The 24,802-nt window shown below is 35.0% G+C and overlaps 1 protein-coding gene across 5 annotated transcripts in view; it reads right to left on the bottom strand.

Moving 5' to 3' along the window:
* Positions 1-24,802, bottom strand: part of LOC101898918 (protein bunched, class 2/F/G isoform) — a 552,467-nt gene that overhangs the window by 23,880 nt on the left and 503,785 nt on the right. The window contains exon 5 of one of the 5 annotated variants that reach the window (XM_059124571.1): positions 11,072-11,152. The exons of the other annotated variants lie outside the window; for them this stretch is intronic. Coding sequence (XP_058980554.1) covers positions 11,126-11,152 — 27 coding nt within the window. The 3' untranslated portion in view covers positions 11,072-11,125. Of the gene's footprint in view, positions 1-11,071; positions 11,153-24,802 lie in introns of those variants that run through there. 5 annotated transcript variants of the gene reach the window in all.

Below are 24,802 nucleotides of genomic sequence, written 5' to 3'. Positions count from 1 at the left end.
TTTGATAAAAAAAATCAGTCCTCAGTCACTAAGAATTTTTTTCTATAGAAAATCGGTCGTTATTTATTGAGCTTTAAAAAACTGATTTTTTATTCCAAAAAAATTATCCTCATTATTGACTGAGGATTTTTTTCTATAAAAAAACAGCCAAAATAGTTGTGAAGAATCGTGGAATTTTTGGAAAAATATTTTTGAAGATCTTGATCTTAAAGACGTTAGGTTAGAAGGTCCTTGAAAAAAAAACATTTAATTTTTTTGCAAGGAATTCACTGTAAACTATTCATAGACCAACAAAGGCGTATTCCTTGAAAGTTTTTTTTTTTTTGGAAAAGATCACGATTATTGGGTAATATGTCCCTGACAAATAGCTTCTTTAAAGATCATCCATTACAGGATTTTTGAAGGTATTTGTCATAGACATTCTTTATTTCAAGGACCTTCAAGCCTGATGTCATACATTTTAAAAGATTTTTAAGGAAATCCCAACCCTCCTGACCACATACAGGGTGAGATGAAAAAAAAAACTGGCCACCAGAACTCAAGCGCCGGCCATGGTGATGATGTGAGCCGCCATAACAGCCGATGGTCGCCCTCCGCTCGTATTAATCGACCGTGGCATCAGAATAAATGCCGAATATTATTGCGAAAATATTCTGGAGTGTGTATTAAAGCCTTGGGCATACTTGGACATTCCAAGAGGACTTAGCACCATCGCTCTCAGCACGCGCCACCCAAGAATGGTTACAAAATTAGGTTCCTCGCTGCATTTCCAGCGCACAATAGCCACCAAAATCTCCGGATACCAATCCGTTGGACTATTGTGGCTGGAGTATTTTGGAAAGCAAGGTTGGCACTAAAGGGTTGGTCGATCACCTAGAGCAAGTGCTTCGCCGGGAATGGGCCAAAATACGGCAGAGCAATATTCGGGCAGCGTGTGACGGTTTCATTGGCCGTTTGAAGGTCGTTATAATTCGTGTCAAAGATGACCAATTCGAACAAATCTAAACTTATTCTAAAATTTGATGCTATTTCCGAAATTTTTTGCTTTCATTCAAAAAAAAAAAAAAAAAAAAAAAAAAAAAAATTTAAAAATTTATGCGTTTGACTTCGTTGCAGTTTTTTTTTATCTCACCCTGTATATCTTCAACCGATTTCAGGTTTTTTGAGCACCAAATGGGCAATATCAGCCCAAATGAAATGAATTTTGTTACCTCCTACGGAATTCATCCTAGAAACAAGTACTTCAAATTTAATGAAAATCGGTTCAGATATAGCTATAGCTCCCATATATATGTTTCATCTGATTTGGGGTTTAAGTCCCTCACATGCGTAATATGCATTCCACAGCAATGATCTTTGGCAAAAGATATCAGATACATCTCAGAAAAATTTTATGTCAAATTTATCAAATTTTATCAAGATCGGTTCAGATTTGGATATACCTCCCATACATATCTTCATCCGATTTAGAGATAATTGTACACAAAATGGCCAATATCAGCCCAAATAGACTGAATTTTGGCACTTCCGATGGAATGCATCCTAGAGGTAAGTACATCAAATTTGGTAAAAATCGGTTCAAATATACCTATAGCTCCCTTATATATATGTTTCATCCGATTTTAGGTTTTAAGTCCCTCACATGCGTAATATGCACTCCAGAACAATGATATTTGATACCGGACATCAGTTACGGCTCGAAAATAACTTTGCCAAATTTTATCGAGATCGGTTCAGATTTTCATATTCTTCGAAATACATCTTCATCCGATTTTATGGTTAGTGTCCATAAAGTGATGTAGGGTATCACACAGTCGGCCCTACCCGACTTTTGACCTTTCCCTACTGGAGTTGTTTGAAAATCTGCTATTCATAGCAAATTTGAATTCAAATCGTTAGAGAATATGCGTATTTTCCAAAAAAGTCGTAGTTTGCAAATATTGTCATTTCAAAGACTGTGTGTGTTTTTCATAGTATCCACAACCCTACCCCCCCTCTCCCACATATTAGTTAAACTTGAAAACATTGTTTGAATACAAATTTTGGGCTTTGGTATTTGAAAACCCCAAGAAACTAGTAGCCGTTGTTTGTTTTGTCGCTTGTTTTCAATTGAATATCTTTTGGGAGTTGTTGTTAGCGTTTTATCTTTCTACGTCTTTGTAAATGTTTCTAGCTTCCCCACCCCCTCTCCATTCCCACGACAAATTGTGTTTTTGTTTTTTCATTTCAAACTTTTTGTTTGTTTTGATGAAATGAAAACAAATTGTCAAACTAAAGACCTCCTTGTTTTGATTCGCAAAACCAAAAAACAACACCAAAAGTGATCGTGAGACGAAAACATTAACAACAAACTCGAAATTGTCATAAAAATGCTAATAAAAAAGGCAAACTAAAATAAATGAAAAACAAAATGGCAACACAAAAAAAAAAAACAGAAAAAAATGGCTAAAGAATTTAATTTAAAGCGTGTCAGTCGTACGATTTTGAAAGATGTGTCATGGTATGGGTGTTGAGTATTTTTTTGCGTCGCAAAAAAATAAAATGTTTCGCATGGGCGATTTGGAGTGTTTGGAGAATCATCAAACAATCAAAATGACAAATTCCAGAGTCACATCATAATTGGTAATGCCATCATTCATTCAATGAAATTTTCAGAATTCCATGTGGGCCCATAACCAACCCTTCCGAGAGGATTTTTATTTGATTGATTAGCGTTTCAATGTCTGCTGGCAGAAATTTTGGTGACGTCGAAATATTTTTTCAAAAAAAAAAAAAAAAAAAAAAAATATTATTTGGTACTTCTAGGTCCCAATCGTTCCCAAGTCCCAATCGATCCGAAAACAAGTAGATTTGTTTTCCTCCAAAAAAAAACGGCAACGACAACAAATAACGCTGACTGAGGTTAATAGACTTTTAATTGAGCGAATTGCCATTTTTGGAATTTAAACCCCGGCTTTAAGACAATCAAAAAAAAATATTGTTTTTTTGTTGTCACAAAATTTTGTAAACAAAAATAAAATGTCGAAGAAAAAAAAGTAAAGAAAATAGCTCAACGGAATTTGCGTTGAATGGGCACAAACATACGGACGGACGTATGTATATACAAGACGACGTATAACCCAATTAATGAAGTTTAGCGTAAACAAATTATTACGGGGGTCAATGGCTTAAGGGAGGGGAGTATGATAATTAATGGGAAATGAAAATTACTCTTTTTTAATAAATATATTTCTTTCAAAAATAATTCTAAATCTAATTATAGGCAAAAATCTGAGAATTTTTGGAGCTATACTCCTTTTTGAGAAAACTTTGGAGGAAATGTGATATTTTTGAGGATACCATAGGGATGTAACTTGATATTTTTTAAGAACACCTTTTTTTTTTGAACATTCCCAGATAATATTTTTTTAAGAATATTTTTTGAAGTTTCATTCAGTGCTATTAGCGTGGATTCTTTAAAGAAATCTTTTAAGGCCCGTTAAGACAAAACATATTTTTTAAGAGTCTTCAGAGCTAAAGACGTGGATTTACTTGATTTTTAATTTTTTTTTAATTATTTCTCTTTCAGGGACCTAAGGGAATTTTTAAAGAATATTGATCAAAGATCATTAACAAACATAAAATCGGTTCAACAAATATTTTGAAAGGACCACTTACTTCTCGAAAAGTAGACTTTTTGGGATATTTTAGAGAGACTTACAGTCATGAATGTGTTTTTTATACCCTTCGCCATGTGGCTACAGAGGGTATACATCATTTGATATGGCTAAAATGTGCCTCATCGAAATAACGGTTTTAGACCCTAAGTTTCTTTGGACCAAATCCGTTTCAGGACATTTGTAGTCGACCTAGCAATGTCCGTCCGTCCGTCTGTCTGGCTGGCTGGTGTGCACGATAACTCTCGATGGGAGTATCCGATTTGATCCAAAGTTGGTACATCGTAATATTTTTATCAAACTTAAATAGATTTCGGAGATGGGCATTATCGGCCCACTCCTTCTGGTACCTCCCACACCAAATGTCAAAATTTTCCAAGAAAATAATTTATTGCACAGAAAGAGAAACTATAATCTGATTTTGCTCCCACTTTGCGAATCCTAATATACTGATCAGTGCTAGGTCAGGTGTGAAAATGGACAATATCGGTCTACTCATTCAGGTACCTCCCCCACAAAGGGTCAAAGTTTTGAATATCTTTAACTCTTATAAAATGTGATGTAAGAGTCCGATTGTTTTCAAATTTGACACATCCTCATAATTTTATTAACCCAAGGTTTGGTGTGAAAATGAAATATATCAATCCACTCCTTCCTGTACCTCCCACACAAAATGTTAAAATTTTCAAGGAAAAAAATTATTGCACAGAAAGAGAAAGGATAATCCAATTTTGCTCCAACTTTGAAAATCCTAATATTAGCATCAGTGGTAGGTCAGTTGCGAAAACGGACAATATCGGTCAACTGCCTCAAGTACCTCCCCACAGATAATAAATAAGTCAAAATTTTGAATATCCATGAAGCTCATAATCACGAAATTAACATCCGAATCCATTTAGACTTGACACATCTGAATATTTCTATCAACACAGGATTTGCTATAAGAACGGTAGTGATCGCACCATTCCTTCTGCTACATTCCATACAAATGTTCAAAGCCCAAAACGATAATCATAAAATCCGAAATAAGCATCCTGTTATCTTTATATTTCACTGTGAAGATGGGATATATGTGGGTACTCCTTCAGGTACCTCCCCCACAAAAACTAAATTTTTTGAATATCTATGAAGCTCATTAAACCCGAAATTAACATCCGATTCCATACAGACTTGGCACATCTCAATATTTCCATCAACACAAGATCTGCTATAAAGATGGTACAGATCGGACCATTTCTTCTGGTACCTCCCCAACACAAACAAAGAACAAAGAAAGCGAAATAAACATCCAATTTCTCCAAATTTCAGGGTCACAATTTTTAATACTTTTACCTGTCATAACCTGCGAAACAGGTCAGCGATTCTTTACAACTTGCTAAATCTAAATATATCTTTCCTAACCAGAAACCTGAGATGAATATGCAATTTCTGACTTCTGGAATTTGGATATAAATGTTCGATTTTCTTGTAATTTTGCCCATGCCAATATTTTGATCTGTATTAGATGAAGTATGAAAATGAAATAATTCCGTCGACTATGCCTGATATCTCACTCACATACTAACATTTTCTAAAAAATATTACATATGTCATATAAAGTGAAGGAAGCTACCAATATTGTCTAAACCTGGCAAGTCTCAATATTTATATCGGATCTATTTAGGTCCGATACGAAATGGACAGTATTGGGGCCAATACTTGCTTCAGAGTCCACTCCATAGAGGGTCAACAGTTTGAATAATCATAACAGAAGTCAAAATATATTTAAATAATCGAACATAAGCTGACGGTATACGTCTGTCGACAGAACCGATTGATACTTTTTAACTTGTGTTTTTTTTTTGTTATGGAAAATGTCATTTATGGAATGATAGAGGATTAAAAAACTGTCTTTAGAGTTGTATGGGAATTATTTCCCTACAATGTATAAAAATATTTTCAGAGGAGCGAGGGTTTTAAATGGAATAAAAAAGTACTCTCCATATTGAGATATTTTTCTTGCAAAAAAATCATTTTTTTATTAAAAAAAAATCATTTTTGTATTAAAAAAAAATCAATTCATTTCTAAGGCACTGGAAAATAATAAGAATGACCAAAAATCTGCCATAAAGACTATGGACTTTACTTCTAAAAAATTAGACTTAAAAATTTATTAATAAGTTTTTTTTTCTGTAGTAAATATTAAAAAAAAAACAATTCTTGAGAAAGAAGGAATGAGGAATTTTTAGTAGAAAAAAATGGTCATCTGGGACCTGAGAAATTAATTTTATAATAGAGTATGGAAAAGAAGTTCATTGGCGATAGGGGAAAATTATGTCAATGTCTGGGAATCTGTCCCAGACACTTTGGATTTTTTCTTTCTTCAAAAAATCAATATTTATAAGACTGCAGCATTGTTTTTATAAAAAAGAGGTGTCTGAATTATTTATTTACTGTCTTTTTTTGTGTATCATGTGATTTCCTCAGGTGCTTAGGGAGCCAGTAAAAAACGTGACTTTGGCATGATGTCGGAAAAAAATGACAATAAAAATCAATATTATTGTTATTTTTTTAACAAAAAATAATAAAGAAATGCACAAATGATTTGTTGTTATAGCATCTGTTAGAATAATTAAAAGAACAACCTTTGTTAATTATCAAGAAGTATATTGCCATGATAATGATGTTGTTTGTCTGTGTTTTGACATCTGTCGTCTCCTCCGGGCACCCACAAACAAATATGGTTTTGTTAATTGTTATGTTATTGTTTTCATTTATTTATTTTAATAGCCACCGCCCTACCCTCCCCCAATGCACACACACACCTCACTTCAAACACATTGATGTTTACGACAATCTACGCAATTTCTTTTCAATAAAAGAAATTCAAAACTGATTATTTATAATAAATAGTCTCGATTTTATTTATCGCAAACAGGCAGTAATGCGGATGTTTTTTTCTGTTTTTTTTTTTTTTTCAAATTTTATTTATTTGTTTGGTGCGAATTTTTAGAGGAACAATTGTTGATTCCTTAATTGTTGAATGGGTAAACAAATTCAAAATTCAATGGAAATGACGTCGTGCGAGGGAGAGAGCAAGCCGAGCATTGCTGAAAGGTCGTGCGCCTTGCTCGCCAGACAAATCCCGGGCCTGCCAGCAGAAGGTTTCAAATTTCTCACACGCACATCGATAATTTAATTATTGGACTTTCCCATTGAAAATTTTGTAGATTTTAGAGACAGCCAGTGGCTTTGTTGCGATGAGTTGCTGCTACACTTATTTGAGTTTGTAAATATTTGCCTGCAATAAATTCTGAACAACAAAAAAAACCTCGAAAAGGTTTTGACAACAACAACAACAACACCGACGTGAGGAAAGGGTTCAATGAATTCCTGGCATCAATGCGCGTTCAATGAAATGCATTCTTTGTATTTTTTGAACAAATCCGAATTTACTTTTCACACCATCAAATGAGAGGTCACAGAGAAATATAACCTTGGATTTGTTGGTACCCTGTTCACGACCCTGTTTCTCTGAGGTCACGAAAAGAAGATTAAAATGGAATTTTTTTTTTTTTTCAAAAAAACAAGGCGGTTTTTTTCTCAGTACCCCACACTGATTTTTCCCTATAGAAAAGAAATCAGTCCCCGAATACCGAAATAAAAAGATCTGGAGGACTAATTTTTATAGAAAAAATTTATATTTTTTTTTCTAAACTTTACAAAAAAAGTCTATATTTTTTTCTAAATTTTATAGTTTTTTTTGGTATAAAGTTAGTCATCAGGGCTTGCTTATTTAATGAAAAAATTCGGAGACCTCTGAGGTCTATTTTTTTTTTTAGAAATAATAGAAATAAGTCCTCAAACCTCAGATATCGGATTTTTTAAGAGAAAAAACTCCTCAGACGTTGATGAATGAGTTTTTCCATAGAAAAATGTCCCAACCTCCCTCTTCGACTACTTCCCTCACACTTCATTTGAGATATGTGATAATTTTTTGGAAATTTTTGAAATGTGAGCGAGGTGCCAGAAATAGTGGACGAAATATTCCATTTTCATTTCCAAAAAATTTGAACCGTTGTGGGGGAGGTGCCAGAAGGAGTGGTCCGATAACTACCATCTTCACATAAGATCTTGCGATAGTAACAATATTGGAATGTTTGAAATTTGAAGAGAATCGGAGATTCTTATTTCGCTTTTAATGATAATTATAATCATTAAAAAATGTTGACCCGTTGTGGGGGAAGTACCACAAGAATTGGACCGATACCCTCCATCTTCACACCAGATCCTAAATAAGTAAAATATTAAGATGTGTGAAATATTAAGACTACCGGATGCTTATTTCGGATTTTATAATCGTTTTGGTTATTCAAAACATTGATCCTTTGGGGGGGAGGTACCAGAAGTAATGTTCCGATCTCTACCATATTTATAACAGATCTTGTGCTGATGGAAATATTTAGATGTGCCAAGTCTGAATGGAATCGGAAGTTAAGTTCGCGTTTTATGAGCTTCATGAATATTCAAAAATTTCACACTTTGTGGGAGAGGTCTATGATAGGGTGGGCTTTTTCCATTTTGACACCTGACCTAGCACTAATAAAAATATTGGGATTTTTTTTATAGAAAAAAATTTTCATCAACTGAGGTTTGATTTTTTATTCCTATAGAAGAAAACCTCACCGACTGAGTTTTGATTTTTTTCTATAGAAAAAAAATTCTCCTTAACATAGGGTTGATTTTTTTCTATAGAAAAAAATCCTCCTTAACTGAGGTTTAATTTTTTCTATAGAAAAATCCTCATTAAGTGAGGTTTGATTTTTTTCTATAGAAAAAAAATCCTCATTAACTGAGGTTTTGATTTTTTTCTATAGAAAAAAATCCTCATTAACTGAGGTTTTGAATTTTTTTCTATAGAAAAAATCCTCATCGGCTGAGGTTTGATTTTTTTCTATAGAAAAAAATCCTCATTAACTGAGGTTTTGAATTTTTTTCTAGAGGATTGTTTTTTTTTCTATGGCAAAAAATTTCATTATCTGAGGTTTTTTTCTATAGAAAAAAAATCCTCATTATCTGAGTTTTGATTTCTTAATAGAAAATATACTCATTAACTTTATCTAATTGGATTTTAATTTTCCAATCAAAAACATTTCAATATTTCTTCCCATTGACTATAAAATAAATATTGTCTACCCATCTGGCCACCCACTTCACCCCAACTCAACGGCCTCCTCCTCCTCTTCAAATTTTTCTCCGGCCCCCAGAGAATTGTGATAATTAGAAATACTTAAAAACACAAAAATCACTTAATTATATTGAAAACTTATGATTCGTATGTCGGTGAAATAAATGCGTCGTTAGTTTCACTTTATTATGCGGAAAGTTTTCCATTTCTCGTATTTGTTACAACGCATTTTGAATATGAAATAAAGTGGCCACAGAATGGAACGAGGGAGGGAGGGAGAGACGGAGGAGCCTTCTCCTAGCCAACAAGATGGCCAATTGAAAAAAAAACAGAAAAAAAATATATTCAATTTTATTTCTTTATTTGTATGTTGAGAACTTGTCGTCGTCATCGTCAGACGATACAACAACAGTAGCCACCCCATAGCCTGCCATGAGAATTTTGAAAATGCAAATGGAAAATTACCGCATCGATACGATCGGCCGAGGCTCTTACATACATGTATACGAGTATGTGTGTAAAATTAACAACAATTGTATTAAGATAAAAATTAAAAACAAAAAAAAAAAAATATTGTGGGGGCTTGTTGTTGTTGTTGAGGTGTGTGTGCGCTTGGAAGAAAGGGGTAGCCAGTCAATGGTGCTCTTATCGCTCTCACCGCCCCCATCATCATGTGTAATAGAAAATTGTGGTCAAGAAGTTAAGAACACTAAGCCCCCCGCACTATATTGTAAGTGTAGAGAGGTGGAAGAGGGAAGTAAGGTAGTCGTCAGCCATCACTCCTCACAACGGTGCCACGCTCCCAACACATGGTTTGGTTTTTGTTTATTAGTATTTACTATTTGTTGATAATAAAATTGGAATATGGTTTTACAAAAAAAAAAAAATAATAATAAATGAACAAATAAAAAGTAATTTTAAGTTTACAAATGCAAGTAGCTTAACTTGATCTTGCTCAACAGTTCTCATAGAATATAGGGGGAAATAATAGCCAACAAGAACACAATTTTGGGTTGATAGTAAAAAATTAATATTAATGGGTAGGTACAGGGTGTATAAAGTTCCCAAACGAATTTTAATTATAGTTTGAAGTTGAAGCAAATGCTAGTAATACCATTTTTATCCCCAGCTCCTGTCTTTTTTTTAACGAATTATGACTTTTTGAGAAATTATGAACTTATTCCTAATTTTGTTCATAGTTCATATTTTCTAATAATTTTTAAAGGAAGCGCATTCCAAGAAATGATTAATGTACAAGGTACCTTAAAGAATAAATAGTATTTTTTGAGTACAACCCGGAACAATTTTCGTTGTTAATACAGTTTATGACGTGTGTTCATAAAAAAAACAGGAATTAATTCCTAATTTATTTTTCAATATAATTTTACCTGATTTTTTTGGATTTTATGAACTTATATTTTATATAATTTTCATAAAAATAAGTTTCAATGTATTTATTCCAAAAAATATGAGAGGCAATTAAGAAGGTTGAGTTTCTCAATTAAAAGTAATATTCCAAATAACTCGACTGCAATTATTGAGAGGAGAGAGTCATGAAAGAGAGTTAAAGTTGGGAATTAAATCCTAATTTAGTTCATTATTTTATCTAACTAATTTCCTTTGAATTTTATTCGTTCGAAATCAAATTCTCGTTAAAATTATTTTATGGAACCAATTCTAGGAATACCATTTCTCCCAGATTCTGTCTCATATTATCAAATATGAACTTTTAGAGAAACTATGAATTTATTCCTAATTTAATTCATAAATGAGTTTTTTTCTAATGATTTTTAAAGAACGTAGTTTTAAACCAAGGCAAAAAAAGGACAAGCTCACCAAATAAAATTAGATAACATTTTAGTTAGACAGCTAAGCAGAGGTTTTGACATCCATACAGTTTATGACGTAAGTTCATAACAAATAGGAATTAATTCCTAATTTCTTTCATTATATTATTTTGCCGAATTTTCTTCACAGATTTTATGAAAAATATTTTGCCTATGTTATAATATTTTATTACTTATTATTCAAAAAATATAGGAAGCAATATAGACGAAATGTTTCACAATTGAAACAATGATTTATTTTAATTATCAAATTACTGAGAGCGAGAGAGATGCATGTGAGAGAGTTCAAGATATGAACTCAGTCCTAATTTTGTTCATAATTTAGAACTGTGTTCATAAATCTGTACCTATTATATGAGTACTTTTCATACATACTTTTTTCTCTTTTGTTTTCAGAATTTTTCCTTCGGTACAATTGTGTGATTTTTGTTTGGACTTACGACCTTTTCGAATATTTATGGACAACATTTGACATCACTTACCTGAAAAAGAAAGAGCAAAAATAGATAATCATTATTTAATTAGGAATATAGTACGAGAGGGTAGATTTTAATTTTTATTTATTTTTTTTTTTTGAGGAGAAATTTGCTATTTTTAGTGTATTTGTATAAATATAACTCAGAAATGAAATATATAAATATAACCCCCAGATTTTGACATCTGAATCTAGTCATCAATGACATTGATTTTTTCGGTAATTTTACCCTACAAGAAAATAAGGATACTTAACTCAATTTCCAATTTCTTTAGGATTGAAAAGTAAAAACGTGGACCTAAATATGTAATGTTCTGCCGCCGAAGTTAAAGTCCATTACGAACTACAAATACCAGTGCCGAAATGTGCCGAAAATCATCAAAATATCAAATATTGGGAGGTATTGTTATATAGCGGCTGCACCAAAATTTGAACCGAAATATCTCATGTTCAATGCCAACCATCCTAGACACTATACAAATTGTTCTGCCAAATTTTGAAGCTCTACGTCCAAAAATGTCTGCTATAACGCAAATTCAAAAGGCAGACAGAGAGACAGCCATAAACTTAGAATTTTCTGCTGATTATGGGGTCTACGAAGAATATTTAGGGATGTTACAAACGGAATGACAAAGTTAATATACCCTCCCTTTCAAGGTGGAGGGTATAATAAAAACTATTGGCGCCCAAGCTATGGAGAAAATTTTAATTTAAATGAATTGTTTGAAAATGTATTTTTACTGACCTGCAAAGATTTTTTTTGGAACCAGAGGCCGTTACTGAGGAAGAGTTGGCGCCACTGTTGTGGAGTTGTTAATGCCAAAGGCCATTACCATGAGGTGGGTGATCTCAAAGGCAATTACTGTAGATTTGCTGGCCTCAAAGTTCACTTCTGTAGAGTAGCTGGCATCAGTGCCCAACCAATATAGAAGTAGCTTATGTAGGCTAGCTGACTCCAGAGTTCACTACTGTAGAGTATCAGGCACCATAGGCCACTAATGTTGAGTATCTAGCCTCAAAGGCCACTTCTATAGAGTCAAGTCAAGTAAGTCAGGTACTTCAAGCTTACTTCTGTAGCATGGCTGACCTCATAGGCCACTTCTGTAGAGTAGATGGCCTCAGAGCCCGCTAGAAGCCACTACTGACTAGCTGATCTCAGAGGCCACTTCTATAAAGTATAAAGTATAAGTATAAAGTATCTGGCCTCAAAGGCCACTTCTGTAGAGTAGCTGGTCTCAGAGCTGGCCAATTCAGAGTAGTTGGCTTCAGCAGATATTAGTTCAGAGTTGAAGGTCTCAGATGCCAGGTGGCTCCAGAGGTCACTACTGTAGAGTAGCTGAACTCAGAGGCCACTTATGTAGAGTATCTGGCCCCAAAGGTCAATTCTGTAGAGTAGTTTCCCTCAGAATGAGCCAATTTAGAATAGGTGGCTCTAGGGGCAATTACCGCAGAGTAGCTGGTTTCAGAGGCCAAGTGGCTCCAGAGGCCACTACTGTAGAGTAGCTGAACTCAGACGCCACTTATGTAGAGTACCTGGCCTCAAAGGTCAATTCTGTAGAGTAGCTAGAACCAGATGTCATTTCTGTAGAGTAACTGGCCTCAGAGCCAGAAGCCACTAATGTAGAGTAGCCAGAAGCCACTAATGTAGAGTAGCCAGAAGCCACTAATGTAGAGTAGCTGGCCTCAGAGGCTACTTCTATAAAGTATATGGACTCAAAGGTCACTTCTGTGGCGTGGCTGACCTCAGAAGCCACTTCTGTAGAGTAGCCGGCCAATTTAGAATAGCTGGCCTCAGGAGCTATTACTGCAGAGTAGCAGGTCTCAGAGTCCAGGTGGCTCCAGAGGTATCTATATAGAGTATCTCGACTCAAAAGTCACTTCGGTAGAGTATTTTGCACCAGAGGCCATTTCTGTAGAGTAGGTTGCCTCAGATCCCTCCAATTTAGAGTAGCTGGCCTCAGGGACTATTCCTGCAGAGTGGCTGGTCTCAGAGGATATTATTGCAGAGTAGCTGGATTTTGAGGACTTGGCAGTCCCCAAATGCCGCAAATATAGAAAATCTGGTCTCAGGCCACTACGGTGGAATAGCTGGTCTCATGGGCCATATTTTATTGGAATTTTTCTTCCAAAATTAAATTTAATTGGTAAATGGACTACATTGGACCTGATTCTCTTCAAAATTGAGGGATTCCTTCTTTAAACGTTTAAGAGCCAAATAAGTGGCCAATGTTCTGTCACACAAATATTTTTTTCCTTTTGGCTTTTCCACCAAACGGAAAATTTACAAGATAATTGTTATTGAAAACCGCAAAAACTGTCAAACATGTGTTCCGCATTGCTATTAGGGGGCAGCAGCTTAGCCAAAAATATTTTTACACATGTAAGAAACTACACAATAATACGCCAGTGGTGGGGGAGGAGAGGATGGATATTGCGAAGAAATGGCAGACAAACAAACACCATGATTTTCAATGGATGACGTGTGCCCAACAAAAAAAAGAAAAAAAAAATCATTTGTTAGATGTTTGCGACGAACACAAGATAATCGTTCTTTCCTATGCTGTCGTATAATTTAGTGTGAATTTAGCCAAAATGGCTAGGTAATGGTTCCTCTCCCCCCATTACGTTTCGAATATATAATTTTGAATTTTGTAAAAAAACAAAATAGAATATTTGTGTGTGTGTGTATGTGTGTGTGTGTATTATGCTTACATTAGCGCACACTTATTTATATATAAAAATGTTCTCTTGTTTTTTCTTCTTCTTCTTCTTTTTCTAGTCAGATATGACTAAATAATAACACACCCACCACTTGCGGTCTTATTCAAGATCCCCAAGCCATTTTAAGGAGGGGTAGGAGCAAAAATTAAAAACAAAAGCCATAGAGCCAACACAGGTGAAATGATTCGCTGTGCATTCGTTGTTGAGGATGACAAGAAAACAAAAACAAAAAATAAATAAATAAATAAAACAAATATTGTAAACAAGTTCCACAATCGCACACACAACCTATCCCCAGTAGTTTTCCATAGAAGAGCACTATTGAAAACTATGGGGAAAAAAACTAAGACGACGACTTATTGTCTATCGAATCGGTGATAATGATAATAACAATAATACTAATAACGATGATGATGATAAGAATAATGTTTAGGAATTTTAGAGGGGGAGAACTTTACGATTCCTTTGGTCAAGGAGGGGGATGGGGGTGAGCGTACCCAAACTGTAGACGACTAGGTTGTTGGAGACTTGGAATCGATGAAAACATTAAAAACTTTTGGTGTCAGGAATTTGTATGGGTTATTTTTATGCCTCAACTTGTTCCGGAAATATACCTCGACCCGACGAAATCGTAAAGTAACCCAAATAGAGCGGGTAAGTTCATTTCCAGCTTAAGATTCCTTGGAATCCTGCAATTTAGTCATATAAGGGGCAGAACTTTACGATTCCCTTGGTCAAGGAGGGCGGTGGGGGTGATTGTGACGAAACTATAGACGACTAGGTTGTTGGAGACTTCGAATCGATGAAAACATTAGAAACAATCGGTGTTAGGATTTTTTATAGGAAAACGTTATGCCTCAACTTGTTCCGGAAATATACCTCGACCCGACGACATCGTAAAGTAACCCAAATAGAGGGGGTAAGTTCATTTCTAGATTCAGATTCTCTGGAATCCTTGCAATTTAGGCATATAGTGTCTTCGGCAAAATTACTGATAAGAGTACGTGGATTATTTCTATCGAAAATTTTAACACTCATGCAAGTGATCAAAGGGGTCATTTGGGTCCTTTTTACAAAATATGATTAATAACTCAATTTAGAAGTGATCGTAAGATTTCAAAATATTCTAGAAAATTATTTGCAACAAAATTCTACTATAGGTACCAGAATACATGAAAAGTCTAAATCTTACCTAAACGTCAGGAATTCATACATAAAACAAGTAAAATTAGCCGGGCCGAACTTTGAATACCCTCCAACATTTGGTACAAATTTAACAATAAAAAAATAAATAAAATCCATTAAAAATTCTGTTAAAATCTTAAAAATACCGAATATAGCCGTATATTAGAGTCTATACGACGACGTGAACCTGCATAGGCAACTTTAGTCACAAGCTATTACAATATTCAAATGCGAAACTTGAAAAAAAAAAATCGGTTTATAATGTAGCTAAAATCATCAAAATGCCGAATATAGGGAGGTACCAAGGGGGGTTATAGAACATGGACCTGCACAGACAATTTTCTGTCATAGGCTGTAGTATTCATTACGAACTTCAAATACCAAAATTGAAACAATTCCGGTAAATAATGTCTCTAAAATCATGAAAATACCGAATATCGGGGGATACCGTTATATGGGGGCTATACGAAGACGTGGACCTAAATGGCTCATTTTCTGTCTTAGGAGGTAGTATCCATTAAGAACTTTAAATACCAAAATTGAAACAATTCCGGTAAATAATGTCGCTAAAATCATCAAAATACCGAATATCAGGAGGTATCGTTATATGGGGGCTATACGATATCGTGGACCTACATGGCCCATTTTCAATACCAAAAGTCCTGCAGACATGATACACATTTGAGTAAAATTTTATCAAACTACTTCATTGCGTTCGGAAACTAGAATGATTTCCGAAGACGGATAGACGGACAAACGGGCGGATATTCATAAATCGAAATAGAATTTTATGCTGATCAAGAATATATATCCTTTATGGGGTCTAAAATGTATATTTCGAGGTGTTACAAATGGAATGACAAACTTAATATACCCTCCATACTATGGTGGAGAGTATAAAAACACATTTTAGGATTAAAATCGTACTTTATATAATATTATACAAAAATCTCTCACAAAGCATCAGTTTGGAAGTATGACGTCAGAGACAAAAATATTCTCCAATAAATTTCACTAAAAAAGAGAAGAAATCTCCATTTTCACTGCATCCCAAAAAAATTTTGGCATCAAAACAAAAATAAAAAAAAAACGTAAAATTTTCACAACTTTTTTGATAAATTTTTCTTTGGAGTTTTTTCGACTTAACGCCTGAAAGTAACATAAATTTTCGTCTTAGACGGTAAGTGTCAAAGGGTGAAATATTCTTCATCAAATTTCACAATAAATCTCAGAATAAACCATTTACCCAGGTTTAATAGTTTCTAAGAAAATTACATTCGAAATTTATTCATTACAACTGAAAATTATGTGTTTTGTATTTTTCCTTCTAATTAAACAAGTTTCCATTCTGTGCCCAAATCTCCCATTAAACTTCACTTTTTTGGAACAGTGTCAAAGGGAGAATTATTCTAGATCAAATTTCACTATGAGTCTTCGAACAGAACATATTTGTGTACTTAATACGTACCTTAGAAAAATATAATCAATTTTTTTATACCCTCAACAATATGGCTAGAGGTGAGATGAAAAAACTGCAAGCAACTTCAGACTGCTGTCATATCTAAATCACTCGTCCGACAGCTGTTAAAATTATTACAGTGACAGATCATTATATTGTTTACAAACGTCCAAAAGCATTTTGGTGAGAATTTTCTAGAAAAAAGTTATTCCTGATGGAATTCATGCGTGATAGTGTGATTTCTTTATATTTGGCTTGAAAACCACAAGTGGCTATCCTTACAGCACTCCAGCATTCAAATTTGAATAAATTTTTTGTGTCTCGTACCATCGCGTAGCCCGACATCAAAGAAGTGGACGGAAAAAACAGCAACATCAGCAGAAATGGTTCGAAAAGTAAAGCAGCGACTTGATCGAAACCACCCGCGTCGTAGTGGCCGAAAAATGGCTCGTGAGCTGAAAATATCGCAATATTCCATTCGGCAAATATTGAATAATGCGATCGATGTAAAGCCATTGAAATTCAAAAAAGTGCAAGAACTTACACCACAACAGAATGAAAATAGACTCAAGAGAGCTAAAGAGTTGCTTCGCTTGGCCGAAAGTGGTGAACTGCCGAATCTGGTTTTCTCCGCTCCGATGAGAAAACATTTGTTGTCCAGCATTTTGTAAACAAACAAAATGATAGTGTTTACTTGCCAAAGAGGTCAACTGAAAATGTGCACCTTCGGTTGGCCACCAGAACTCAAGCGCCGACCATGGTGATGGTGTGGGCCGCAATAACAGCCGATGGTCGTTCTCCGCTCGTATTAATCGACAGTGACATAAGAATAAATGAAGAATATTATCACGAAAATATTCTGGAGGGTGTATTAAAGCCTTGGGCACGCAAACATTTTGGTCGCAGACCCTGGATACCCCGCGCAGGACTCAGCACCATCGCACTCAGCACGCCACCGCCACCCAAGAACGGTTACAAAATGTGGTTCCTGTCGCACAATGGATACCAAAATCTCCGGATACCAATCCGTTGGACAATTGAAGTCTGGAGTATTTTGGAAAACAAGGTTGGCACTAAAAAATACCAAAGTGTCGGTACCTCGCGATATTCGGTATTTTAATGATTTTAGAGACATTATTCACCGGAATTGTTTTAAATTTGGCATTTGAAGTTCGAAATGGATTCTACAGCCTAAGGAAGAAAATTGTCCATGCAGGTCCACGTCTTCGTATAGCCCCCATATAACGGTACCTCCCGATATTCGGTATTTTGATGATTTTAGCGGCAATTTTTACAGGAATTGTTTCAAATTTGGTATTTGAATTTCGTAATGAATACTACAGCCTATGACAGAAAATGGGCCATGTAGGTCCACGGCCCCCATATAAAGGTACCTCCCCATATTCGGTATTTTGATGATTTCAGCGACATTATTCACCTAAATTGTTTTGAACTTGGTGTTTAAAGTTCGAAATGAATACTACAGCCTAGGGTAGAAAATTGTCCATGCAGGTCCACGCCTTCGTATGGCCCCCATATAACGGTACCTCCCGATAATCGGTATTTTAATGACTGTAGCTACATTATTCACCAGAATTGTTTTAAATTTGCTATTTGAGGATCGTAATAGATACTACAGCCTAAGACAGAAAATTGTTTGTGCAGGTCCACGTCTTTGTATGACCTTCATATAAAGGTACCTCCTCATATTCGGTATTTTGATGATTTTAGCGACATTATTCACCGAAATTGTTTCAAATTTGGTATTTGAAGTTCGCAATGAATACTACAGCCTAAGACAGAAAACTGTTTATGCAGGTCCACGTCTTCGTATGGCCCCCATATAACGGTACCTCCCGATATTTGGCATTTCGATGATTTTAGAGACATTATTTTCTGGAATTTTTTCAAATTTAGTATTTGAAGTTCGCAATGGATACTACAGCCTCAGACAGAAAACTGTTTGTGCAGGTCCAGGCCTTCGTATAACCCCCATATAACGTTACCTCCCCATATTCGGTATTTTGATTATTTTAGCTACATTTTGAACAGATTTTTTCAAGTTTCGCATTTGAATATGACAGCCTATGCAGGCCCACGTCATCGTATAGACCCTAATATAACGGCTACATTCGGTATTTCTAAGATTTTAACAGAATTTTTAACGGATTTCATTTTTTTTTTGAAAATTGCCAAAAATTTGTACCAAATGGTGGAGGGTATTTAAAGTTCGGCCCGGCCGAACTTACTACTTTTATACTTGTTAAATTTTTTTAAGAAGAAATCTCCATTTTCACTGCATCCCAAAAAAATTTTGGCATCAAAACAAAAATAAAAAAAAAACGTAAAATTTTCACAACTTTTTTGATAAATTTTTCTTTGGAGTTTTTTCGACTTAACGCCTGAAAGTAACATAAATTTTCGTCTTAGACGGTAAGTGTCAAAGGGTGAAATATTCTTCATCAAATTTCACAATAAATCTCAGAATAAACCATTTACCCAGGTTTAATAGTTTCTAAGAAAATTACATTCGAAATTTATTCATTACAACTGAAAATTATGTGTTTTGTATTTTTCCTTCTAATTAAACAAGTTTCCATTCTGTGCCCAAATCTCCCATTAAACTTCACTTTTTTGGAACAGTGTCAAAGGGAGAATTATTCTAGATCAAATTTCACTATGAGTCTTCGAACAGAACATATTTGTGTACTTAATACGTACCTTAGAAAAATATAATCAATTTTTTTATACCCTCAACAATATGGCTAGAGGTGAGATGAAAAAACTGCAAGCAACTTCAGACTGCTGTCATATCTAAATCACTCGTCCGACAGCTGTTAAAATTATTACAGTGACAGATCATTATATTGTTTACAAACGTCCAAAAGCATTTTGGTGAGAATTTTCTAGAAAAAAGTTATTCCTGATGGAATTCATGCGTGATAGTGTGATTTCTTTATATTTGGCTTGAAAACCACAAGTGGCTATCCTTACAGCACTCCAGCATTCAAATTTGAATAAATTTTTTGTGTCTCGTACCATCGCGTAGCCCGACATCAAAGAAGTGGACGGAAAAAACAGCAACATCAGCAGAAATGGTTCGAAAAGTAAAGCAGCGACTTGATCGAAACCACCCGCGTCGTAGTGGCCGAAAAATGGCTCGTGAGCTGAAAATATCGCAATATTCCATTCGGCAAATATTGAATAATGCGATCGATGTAAAGCCATTGAAATTCAAAAAAGTGCAAGAACTTACACCACAACAGAATGAAAATAGACTCAAGAGAGCTAAAGAGTTGCTTCGCTTGGCCGAAAGTGGTGAACTGCCGAATCTGGTTTTCTCCGCTCCGATGAGAAAACATTTGTTGTCCAGCATTTTGTAAACAAACAAAATGATAGTGTTTACTTGCCAAAGAGGTCAACTGAAAATGTGCACCTTCGGTTGGCCACCAGAACTCAAGCGCCGACCATGGTGATGGTGTGGGCCGCAATAACAGCCGATGGTCGTTCTCCGCTCGTATTAATCGACAGTGACATAAGAATAAATGAAGAATATTATCACGAAAATATTCTGGAGGGTGTATTAAAGCCTTGGGCACGCAAACATTTTGGTCGCAGACCCTGGATACCCCGCGCAGGACTCAGCACCATCGCACTCAGCACGCCACCGCCACCCAAGAACGGTTACAAAATGTGGTTCCTGTCGCACAATGGATACCAAAATCTCCGGATACCAATCCGTTGGACAATTGAAGTCTGGAGTATTTTGGAAAACAAGGTTGGCACTAAAAAATACCAAAGTGTCGGTACCTCGCGATATTCGGTATTTTAATGATTTTAGAGACATTATTCACCGGAATTGTTTTAAATTTGGCATTTGAAGTTCGAAATGGATTCTACAGCCTAAGGAAGAAAATTGTCCATGCAGGTCCACGTCTTCGTATAGCCCCCATATAACGGTACCTCCCGATATTCGGTATTTTGATGATTTTAGCGGCAATTTTTACAGGAATTGTTTCAAATTTGGTATTTGAATTTCGTAATGAATACTACAGCCTATGACAGAAAATGGGCCATGTAGGTCCACGGCCCCCATATAAAGGTACCTCCCCATATTCGGTATTTTGATGATTTCAGCGACATTATTCACCTAAATTGTTTTGAACTTGGTGTTTAAAGTTCGAAATGAATACTACAGCCTAGGGTAGAAAATTGTCCATGCAGGTCCACGCCTTCGTATGGCCCCCATATAACGGTACCTCCCGATAATCGGTATTTTAATGACTGTAGCTACATTATTCACCAGAATTGTTTTAAATTTGCTATTTGAGGATCGTAATAGATACTACAGCCTAAGACAGAAAATTGTTTGTGCAGGTCCACGTCTTTGTATGACCTTCATATAAAGGTACCTCCTCATATTCGGTATTTTGATGATTTTAGCGACATTATTCACCGAAATTGTTTCAAATTTGGTATTTGAAGTTCGCAATGAATACTACAGCCTAAGACAGAAAACTGTTTATGCAGGTCCACGTCTTCGTATGGCCCCCATATAACGGTACCTCCCGATATTTGGCATTTCGATGATTTTAGAGACATTATTTTCTGGAATTTTTTCAAATTTAGTATTTGAAGTTCGCAATGGATACTACAGCCTCAGACAGAAAACTGTTTGTGCAGGTCCAGGCCTTCGTATAACCCCCATATAACGTTACCTCCCCATATTCGGTATTTTGATTATTTTAGCTACATTTTGAACAGATTTTTTCAAGTTTCGCATTTGAATATGACAGCCTATGCAGGCCCACGTCATCGTATAGACCCTAATATAACGGCTACATTCGGTATTTCTAAGATTTTAACAGAATTTTTAACGGATTTCATTTTTTTTTTGAAAATTGCCAAAAATTTGTACCAAATGGTGGAGGGTATTTAAAGTTCGGCCCGGCCGAACTTACTACTTTTATACTTGTTAAATTTTTTTAATTGGTTACTTTTATTTTTTTCGCCTTTGACTAGATTTAGCTAGACCGTTCTAAAATAATTAAATTAAAATTTCCTTAAATTTTCCTTTTTCAATAAAAGCTATGGTTTAAAAATCATATTTTTCAAAGAAAAAATTAAAAAAAAAAAAATAATAATAATAAATAAATAAATTAAAAAAGTAAATAACAAATTAGTATTCTGCTGAGGCCACGAAATTCATATCATAAATCCTTTGTTGTTATGGAGGCAGAAAAAAAAAAGAAACAATAAAAAATTACAAAAAAAAAAAAAACTATTCACAATCGGAAAATCATTTATTTGCTCTATTAACAACAACTAATATCACGTTGTTTACTGATGATTGTAAAAATGTTTTTTTTTTCTGTTTCTGTTTTGTTTAGTTTCAGTTCTTGTGATATTTGCCTTTCAAACTGTAAATAATAAAAAAAAACGACACACACACACATGAGCAGAATAAAATTTATTTTAGAAAGAGTGGGGGGGGGGGGGGCTAGAATACACACAAGAAAAAAAGGTGGGGGAGAGGTGAAGGGGGAAACATTAAAAGAAAATTAATAGCTAAAATGAAAACTAAACTATTGCAAAATCGTAACGTCACCAAAGTAAACAACATCATCTGGCTCTACCGATGAGCTGTAGCCGAGGAATTGAATATATAATTTATTTTCATAAAAATACACATTTGATATACATAATTCCAGATAGGAATTGCCAGATAAATAATTTATCAAGAATTATAAATATTTAAAACAAAGAATTCGCCAATATTTCCTCATCGACTTACGAGTAATTCAATTTGCTTCATCATATGGCGTTACATCTTGACATTTGTTCTGAAGAGATTCAAGGCCACCCCATTGTAAATCTCCTCTTCCTAGCTCTTAACCAAAGATTAAATTTTTAAAAATTGTTTATTTATTTGCTTGTTGTAATAATTGACTTTTGTCACATTAGTCAGCCGACCTTCACAACAGAGATTGGTACGTAATCCGAAATGCAATGAGAGAGAGAATTTGAACTTAAATAAACAAATAAAAACTCACAACTAATCGCCAATGTTTGTTGTTTATTTTACTAAAAGTTGTTGAGAGAGATACAAAAAAATATCGAAACACGTGATAGCACAATTTGACATTTGTTGGTAAGGGTCAGTGGAGTTTTAGTCGGAAGATAAACACATTAATAAACAATGCAATTGGTGAGCAAATATTTTTTTTTTTTTTTTGAGAAAAAAAAAATAATGGAAACAAGTAAAAAGGGCTTAAGGTTCGACAAGGCCGAAAGTGAAGAATGTGTTAAATTAGAATATCTGCTTTGATTAAATTTTAAAAAAAATTGTTGGAAATTGTGGCCGAAATCTTTAAAATACCGAAAATCGGAGGGTACCATTATATGGCGGCTATACCAAATAGTGGTCCTGTAGCGAATATTTTTTTGCAACGAGAGAACAGACCTAGCGAGAACCCCGATTATCAAGTTACAGCTAATTTGGTCGGAAATTGTGGCAGAAACCTTTAAAATACCGAAAATCGGAGGATACCATTATATGGGGGCTATACCAATTGGTGGACCTGAATCTAACATTTTTTGAAAGGAAAGAACAGACCTGCCGAGAACCCCAATTGTCAAGTCTCAACTAATGGAAATTGTGGCAGAAACCTTCAATACATCGAAAATCGGAGGGTACCATTATATGGCGGCCATACCAAATAGTGGACCTGTAGCGAATAATTTTTGCACGAGAGAACAGACCTAGCGAGAACCCCAATTATCAAATTACAGCTAATTTGGTTTGAAATTGTGGCAGAAACCTTTAAAATACCGAAAATCGGAGGGTACCGTTATATGAGGGTCATACCAAATAGTGGAGCTGTAGCGAATATTTTTTTTCAACGAGAGAACAGACCTAGCGAGAAGCTTAATTGCTAAGTTTCAACTAATTTATTTGGAAATTGTAACAGAAACCTTCGAAATACAGAAAATCTGGAGGTATCGTTATAAAGGGGTTAAACAAATTGGGTGGACCTGAATAGAACATATTTTGCAATCAAACCTAGCGAGAAACTTAATTGTCAAGTTTCAGCTAATTTGGTCGGAAATTGTGCCAAGAATCTTCAAAATACCGAAAATCGGGGGTACCATTATATGGGGGCTATACCAATTGGTGGACGTGAATCGAACATTTTTTGCAAGGAGAGAATAGACCTAGCGAGAACCCCAATTATCAAGTTTCAGCTAATTTGGTTATAAATTGTGGCAGAAACCTTCAAAGCATCGAAAATCGGAAAGTACCGTTATATGGGGACTATACAAATTAAGGGACCTGAATCGAACATTTTTTGTAAGAAAAGAACAGACCTACCGAGAACCCCAATTGTCAAGTTTCAGCTAATTTATTTGAAAATTGTAACAGGAACCTTCGAAATACCGAAAATCAGGAGGGGGTTAAACCAAATACTGATCGGAGGTACCGTTATATTCTGACTAAACCAAATAGTGCACCTGAAGACAGTATTTTTTGGAAGGAAAGATAAAAAATAAAAATCTATGAGAGGTCCTTTCTTTTTAGAAAATGTGTGCCAGACTTCTATAAGACCTTTCAGAGGTACTGTGTTTTTGGAAAACTTTTGCAAGATCTTTTGTCTTTTTAAGACCTCTAAAGAACCCTCAATCTATAGAAGACCTTCAGAGGACCTCTAAAAGGCATTACCAACAAAAAAATACCTGAATAGCTCCTATGAAAGGTTATATCTTTCTGGAAAACTTTTGCAAGTTCTTCCGTCTTCTTAAGACTTCAAAGGACCCTCAATAGTAGAGCACTGAAAGGTATTATGACAATCTCGGAAGATTTATATAGGGCGGTTTGGAGGTACTGTGTTTCTAGAAAACTTCTGCAAATACCTCTAAAGAACCTTCAATCTATAGAAGACCTCTAGAGGACCTCTGAGACGCCTTACCAATAAAAATCCCTGAAGAACTCTAGATGGCCTATGGGAAGTCCTGTGTTTTTGGAAAACTTTTGCAAAGTCTTTTGTCTCCATAAGACCTCTAACGAACCTTCAACCCCAAAGGACCTCTGAAAGGCATTACCAGCAAAAATCCCTAAAGACTTTTAGAAGACCATTTAGAGGTCCTGTGTTTTTGGAAAACTTTTCTGTGTTCTTAAGACGTCTAAGGAACTTTCAATCTATGGAAGACCTCCAGAGGACCTCTGAAAGAAAAAAAAATCCCTGAGCACCTTTACATGAATTATGAGAGGTCCTGTCTTTATAATAAACTTCT

This window comes from Musca domestica, unplaced genomic scaffold (assembly GCF_030504385.1).
Source record: "Musca domestica strain aabys unplaced genomic scaffold, Musca_domestica.polishedcontigs.V.1.1 3, whole genome shotgun sequence".
In the NCBI taxonomy this organism is placed as follows: Eukaryota; Metazoa; Arthropoda; class Insecta; order Diptera; family Muscidae; genus Musca; species Musca domestica.
The sequence above is the reverse complement of the archived record's forward strand: the minus strand, read 5'-3'. Positions and strand labels throughout refer to the sequence as shown.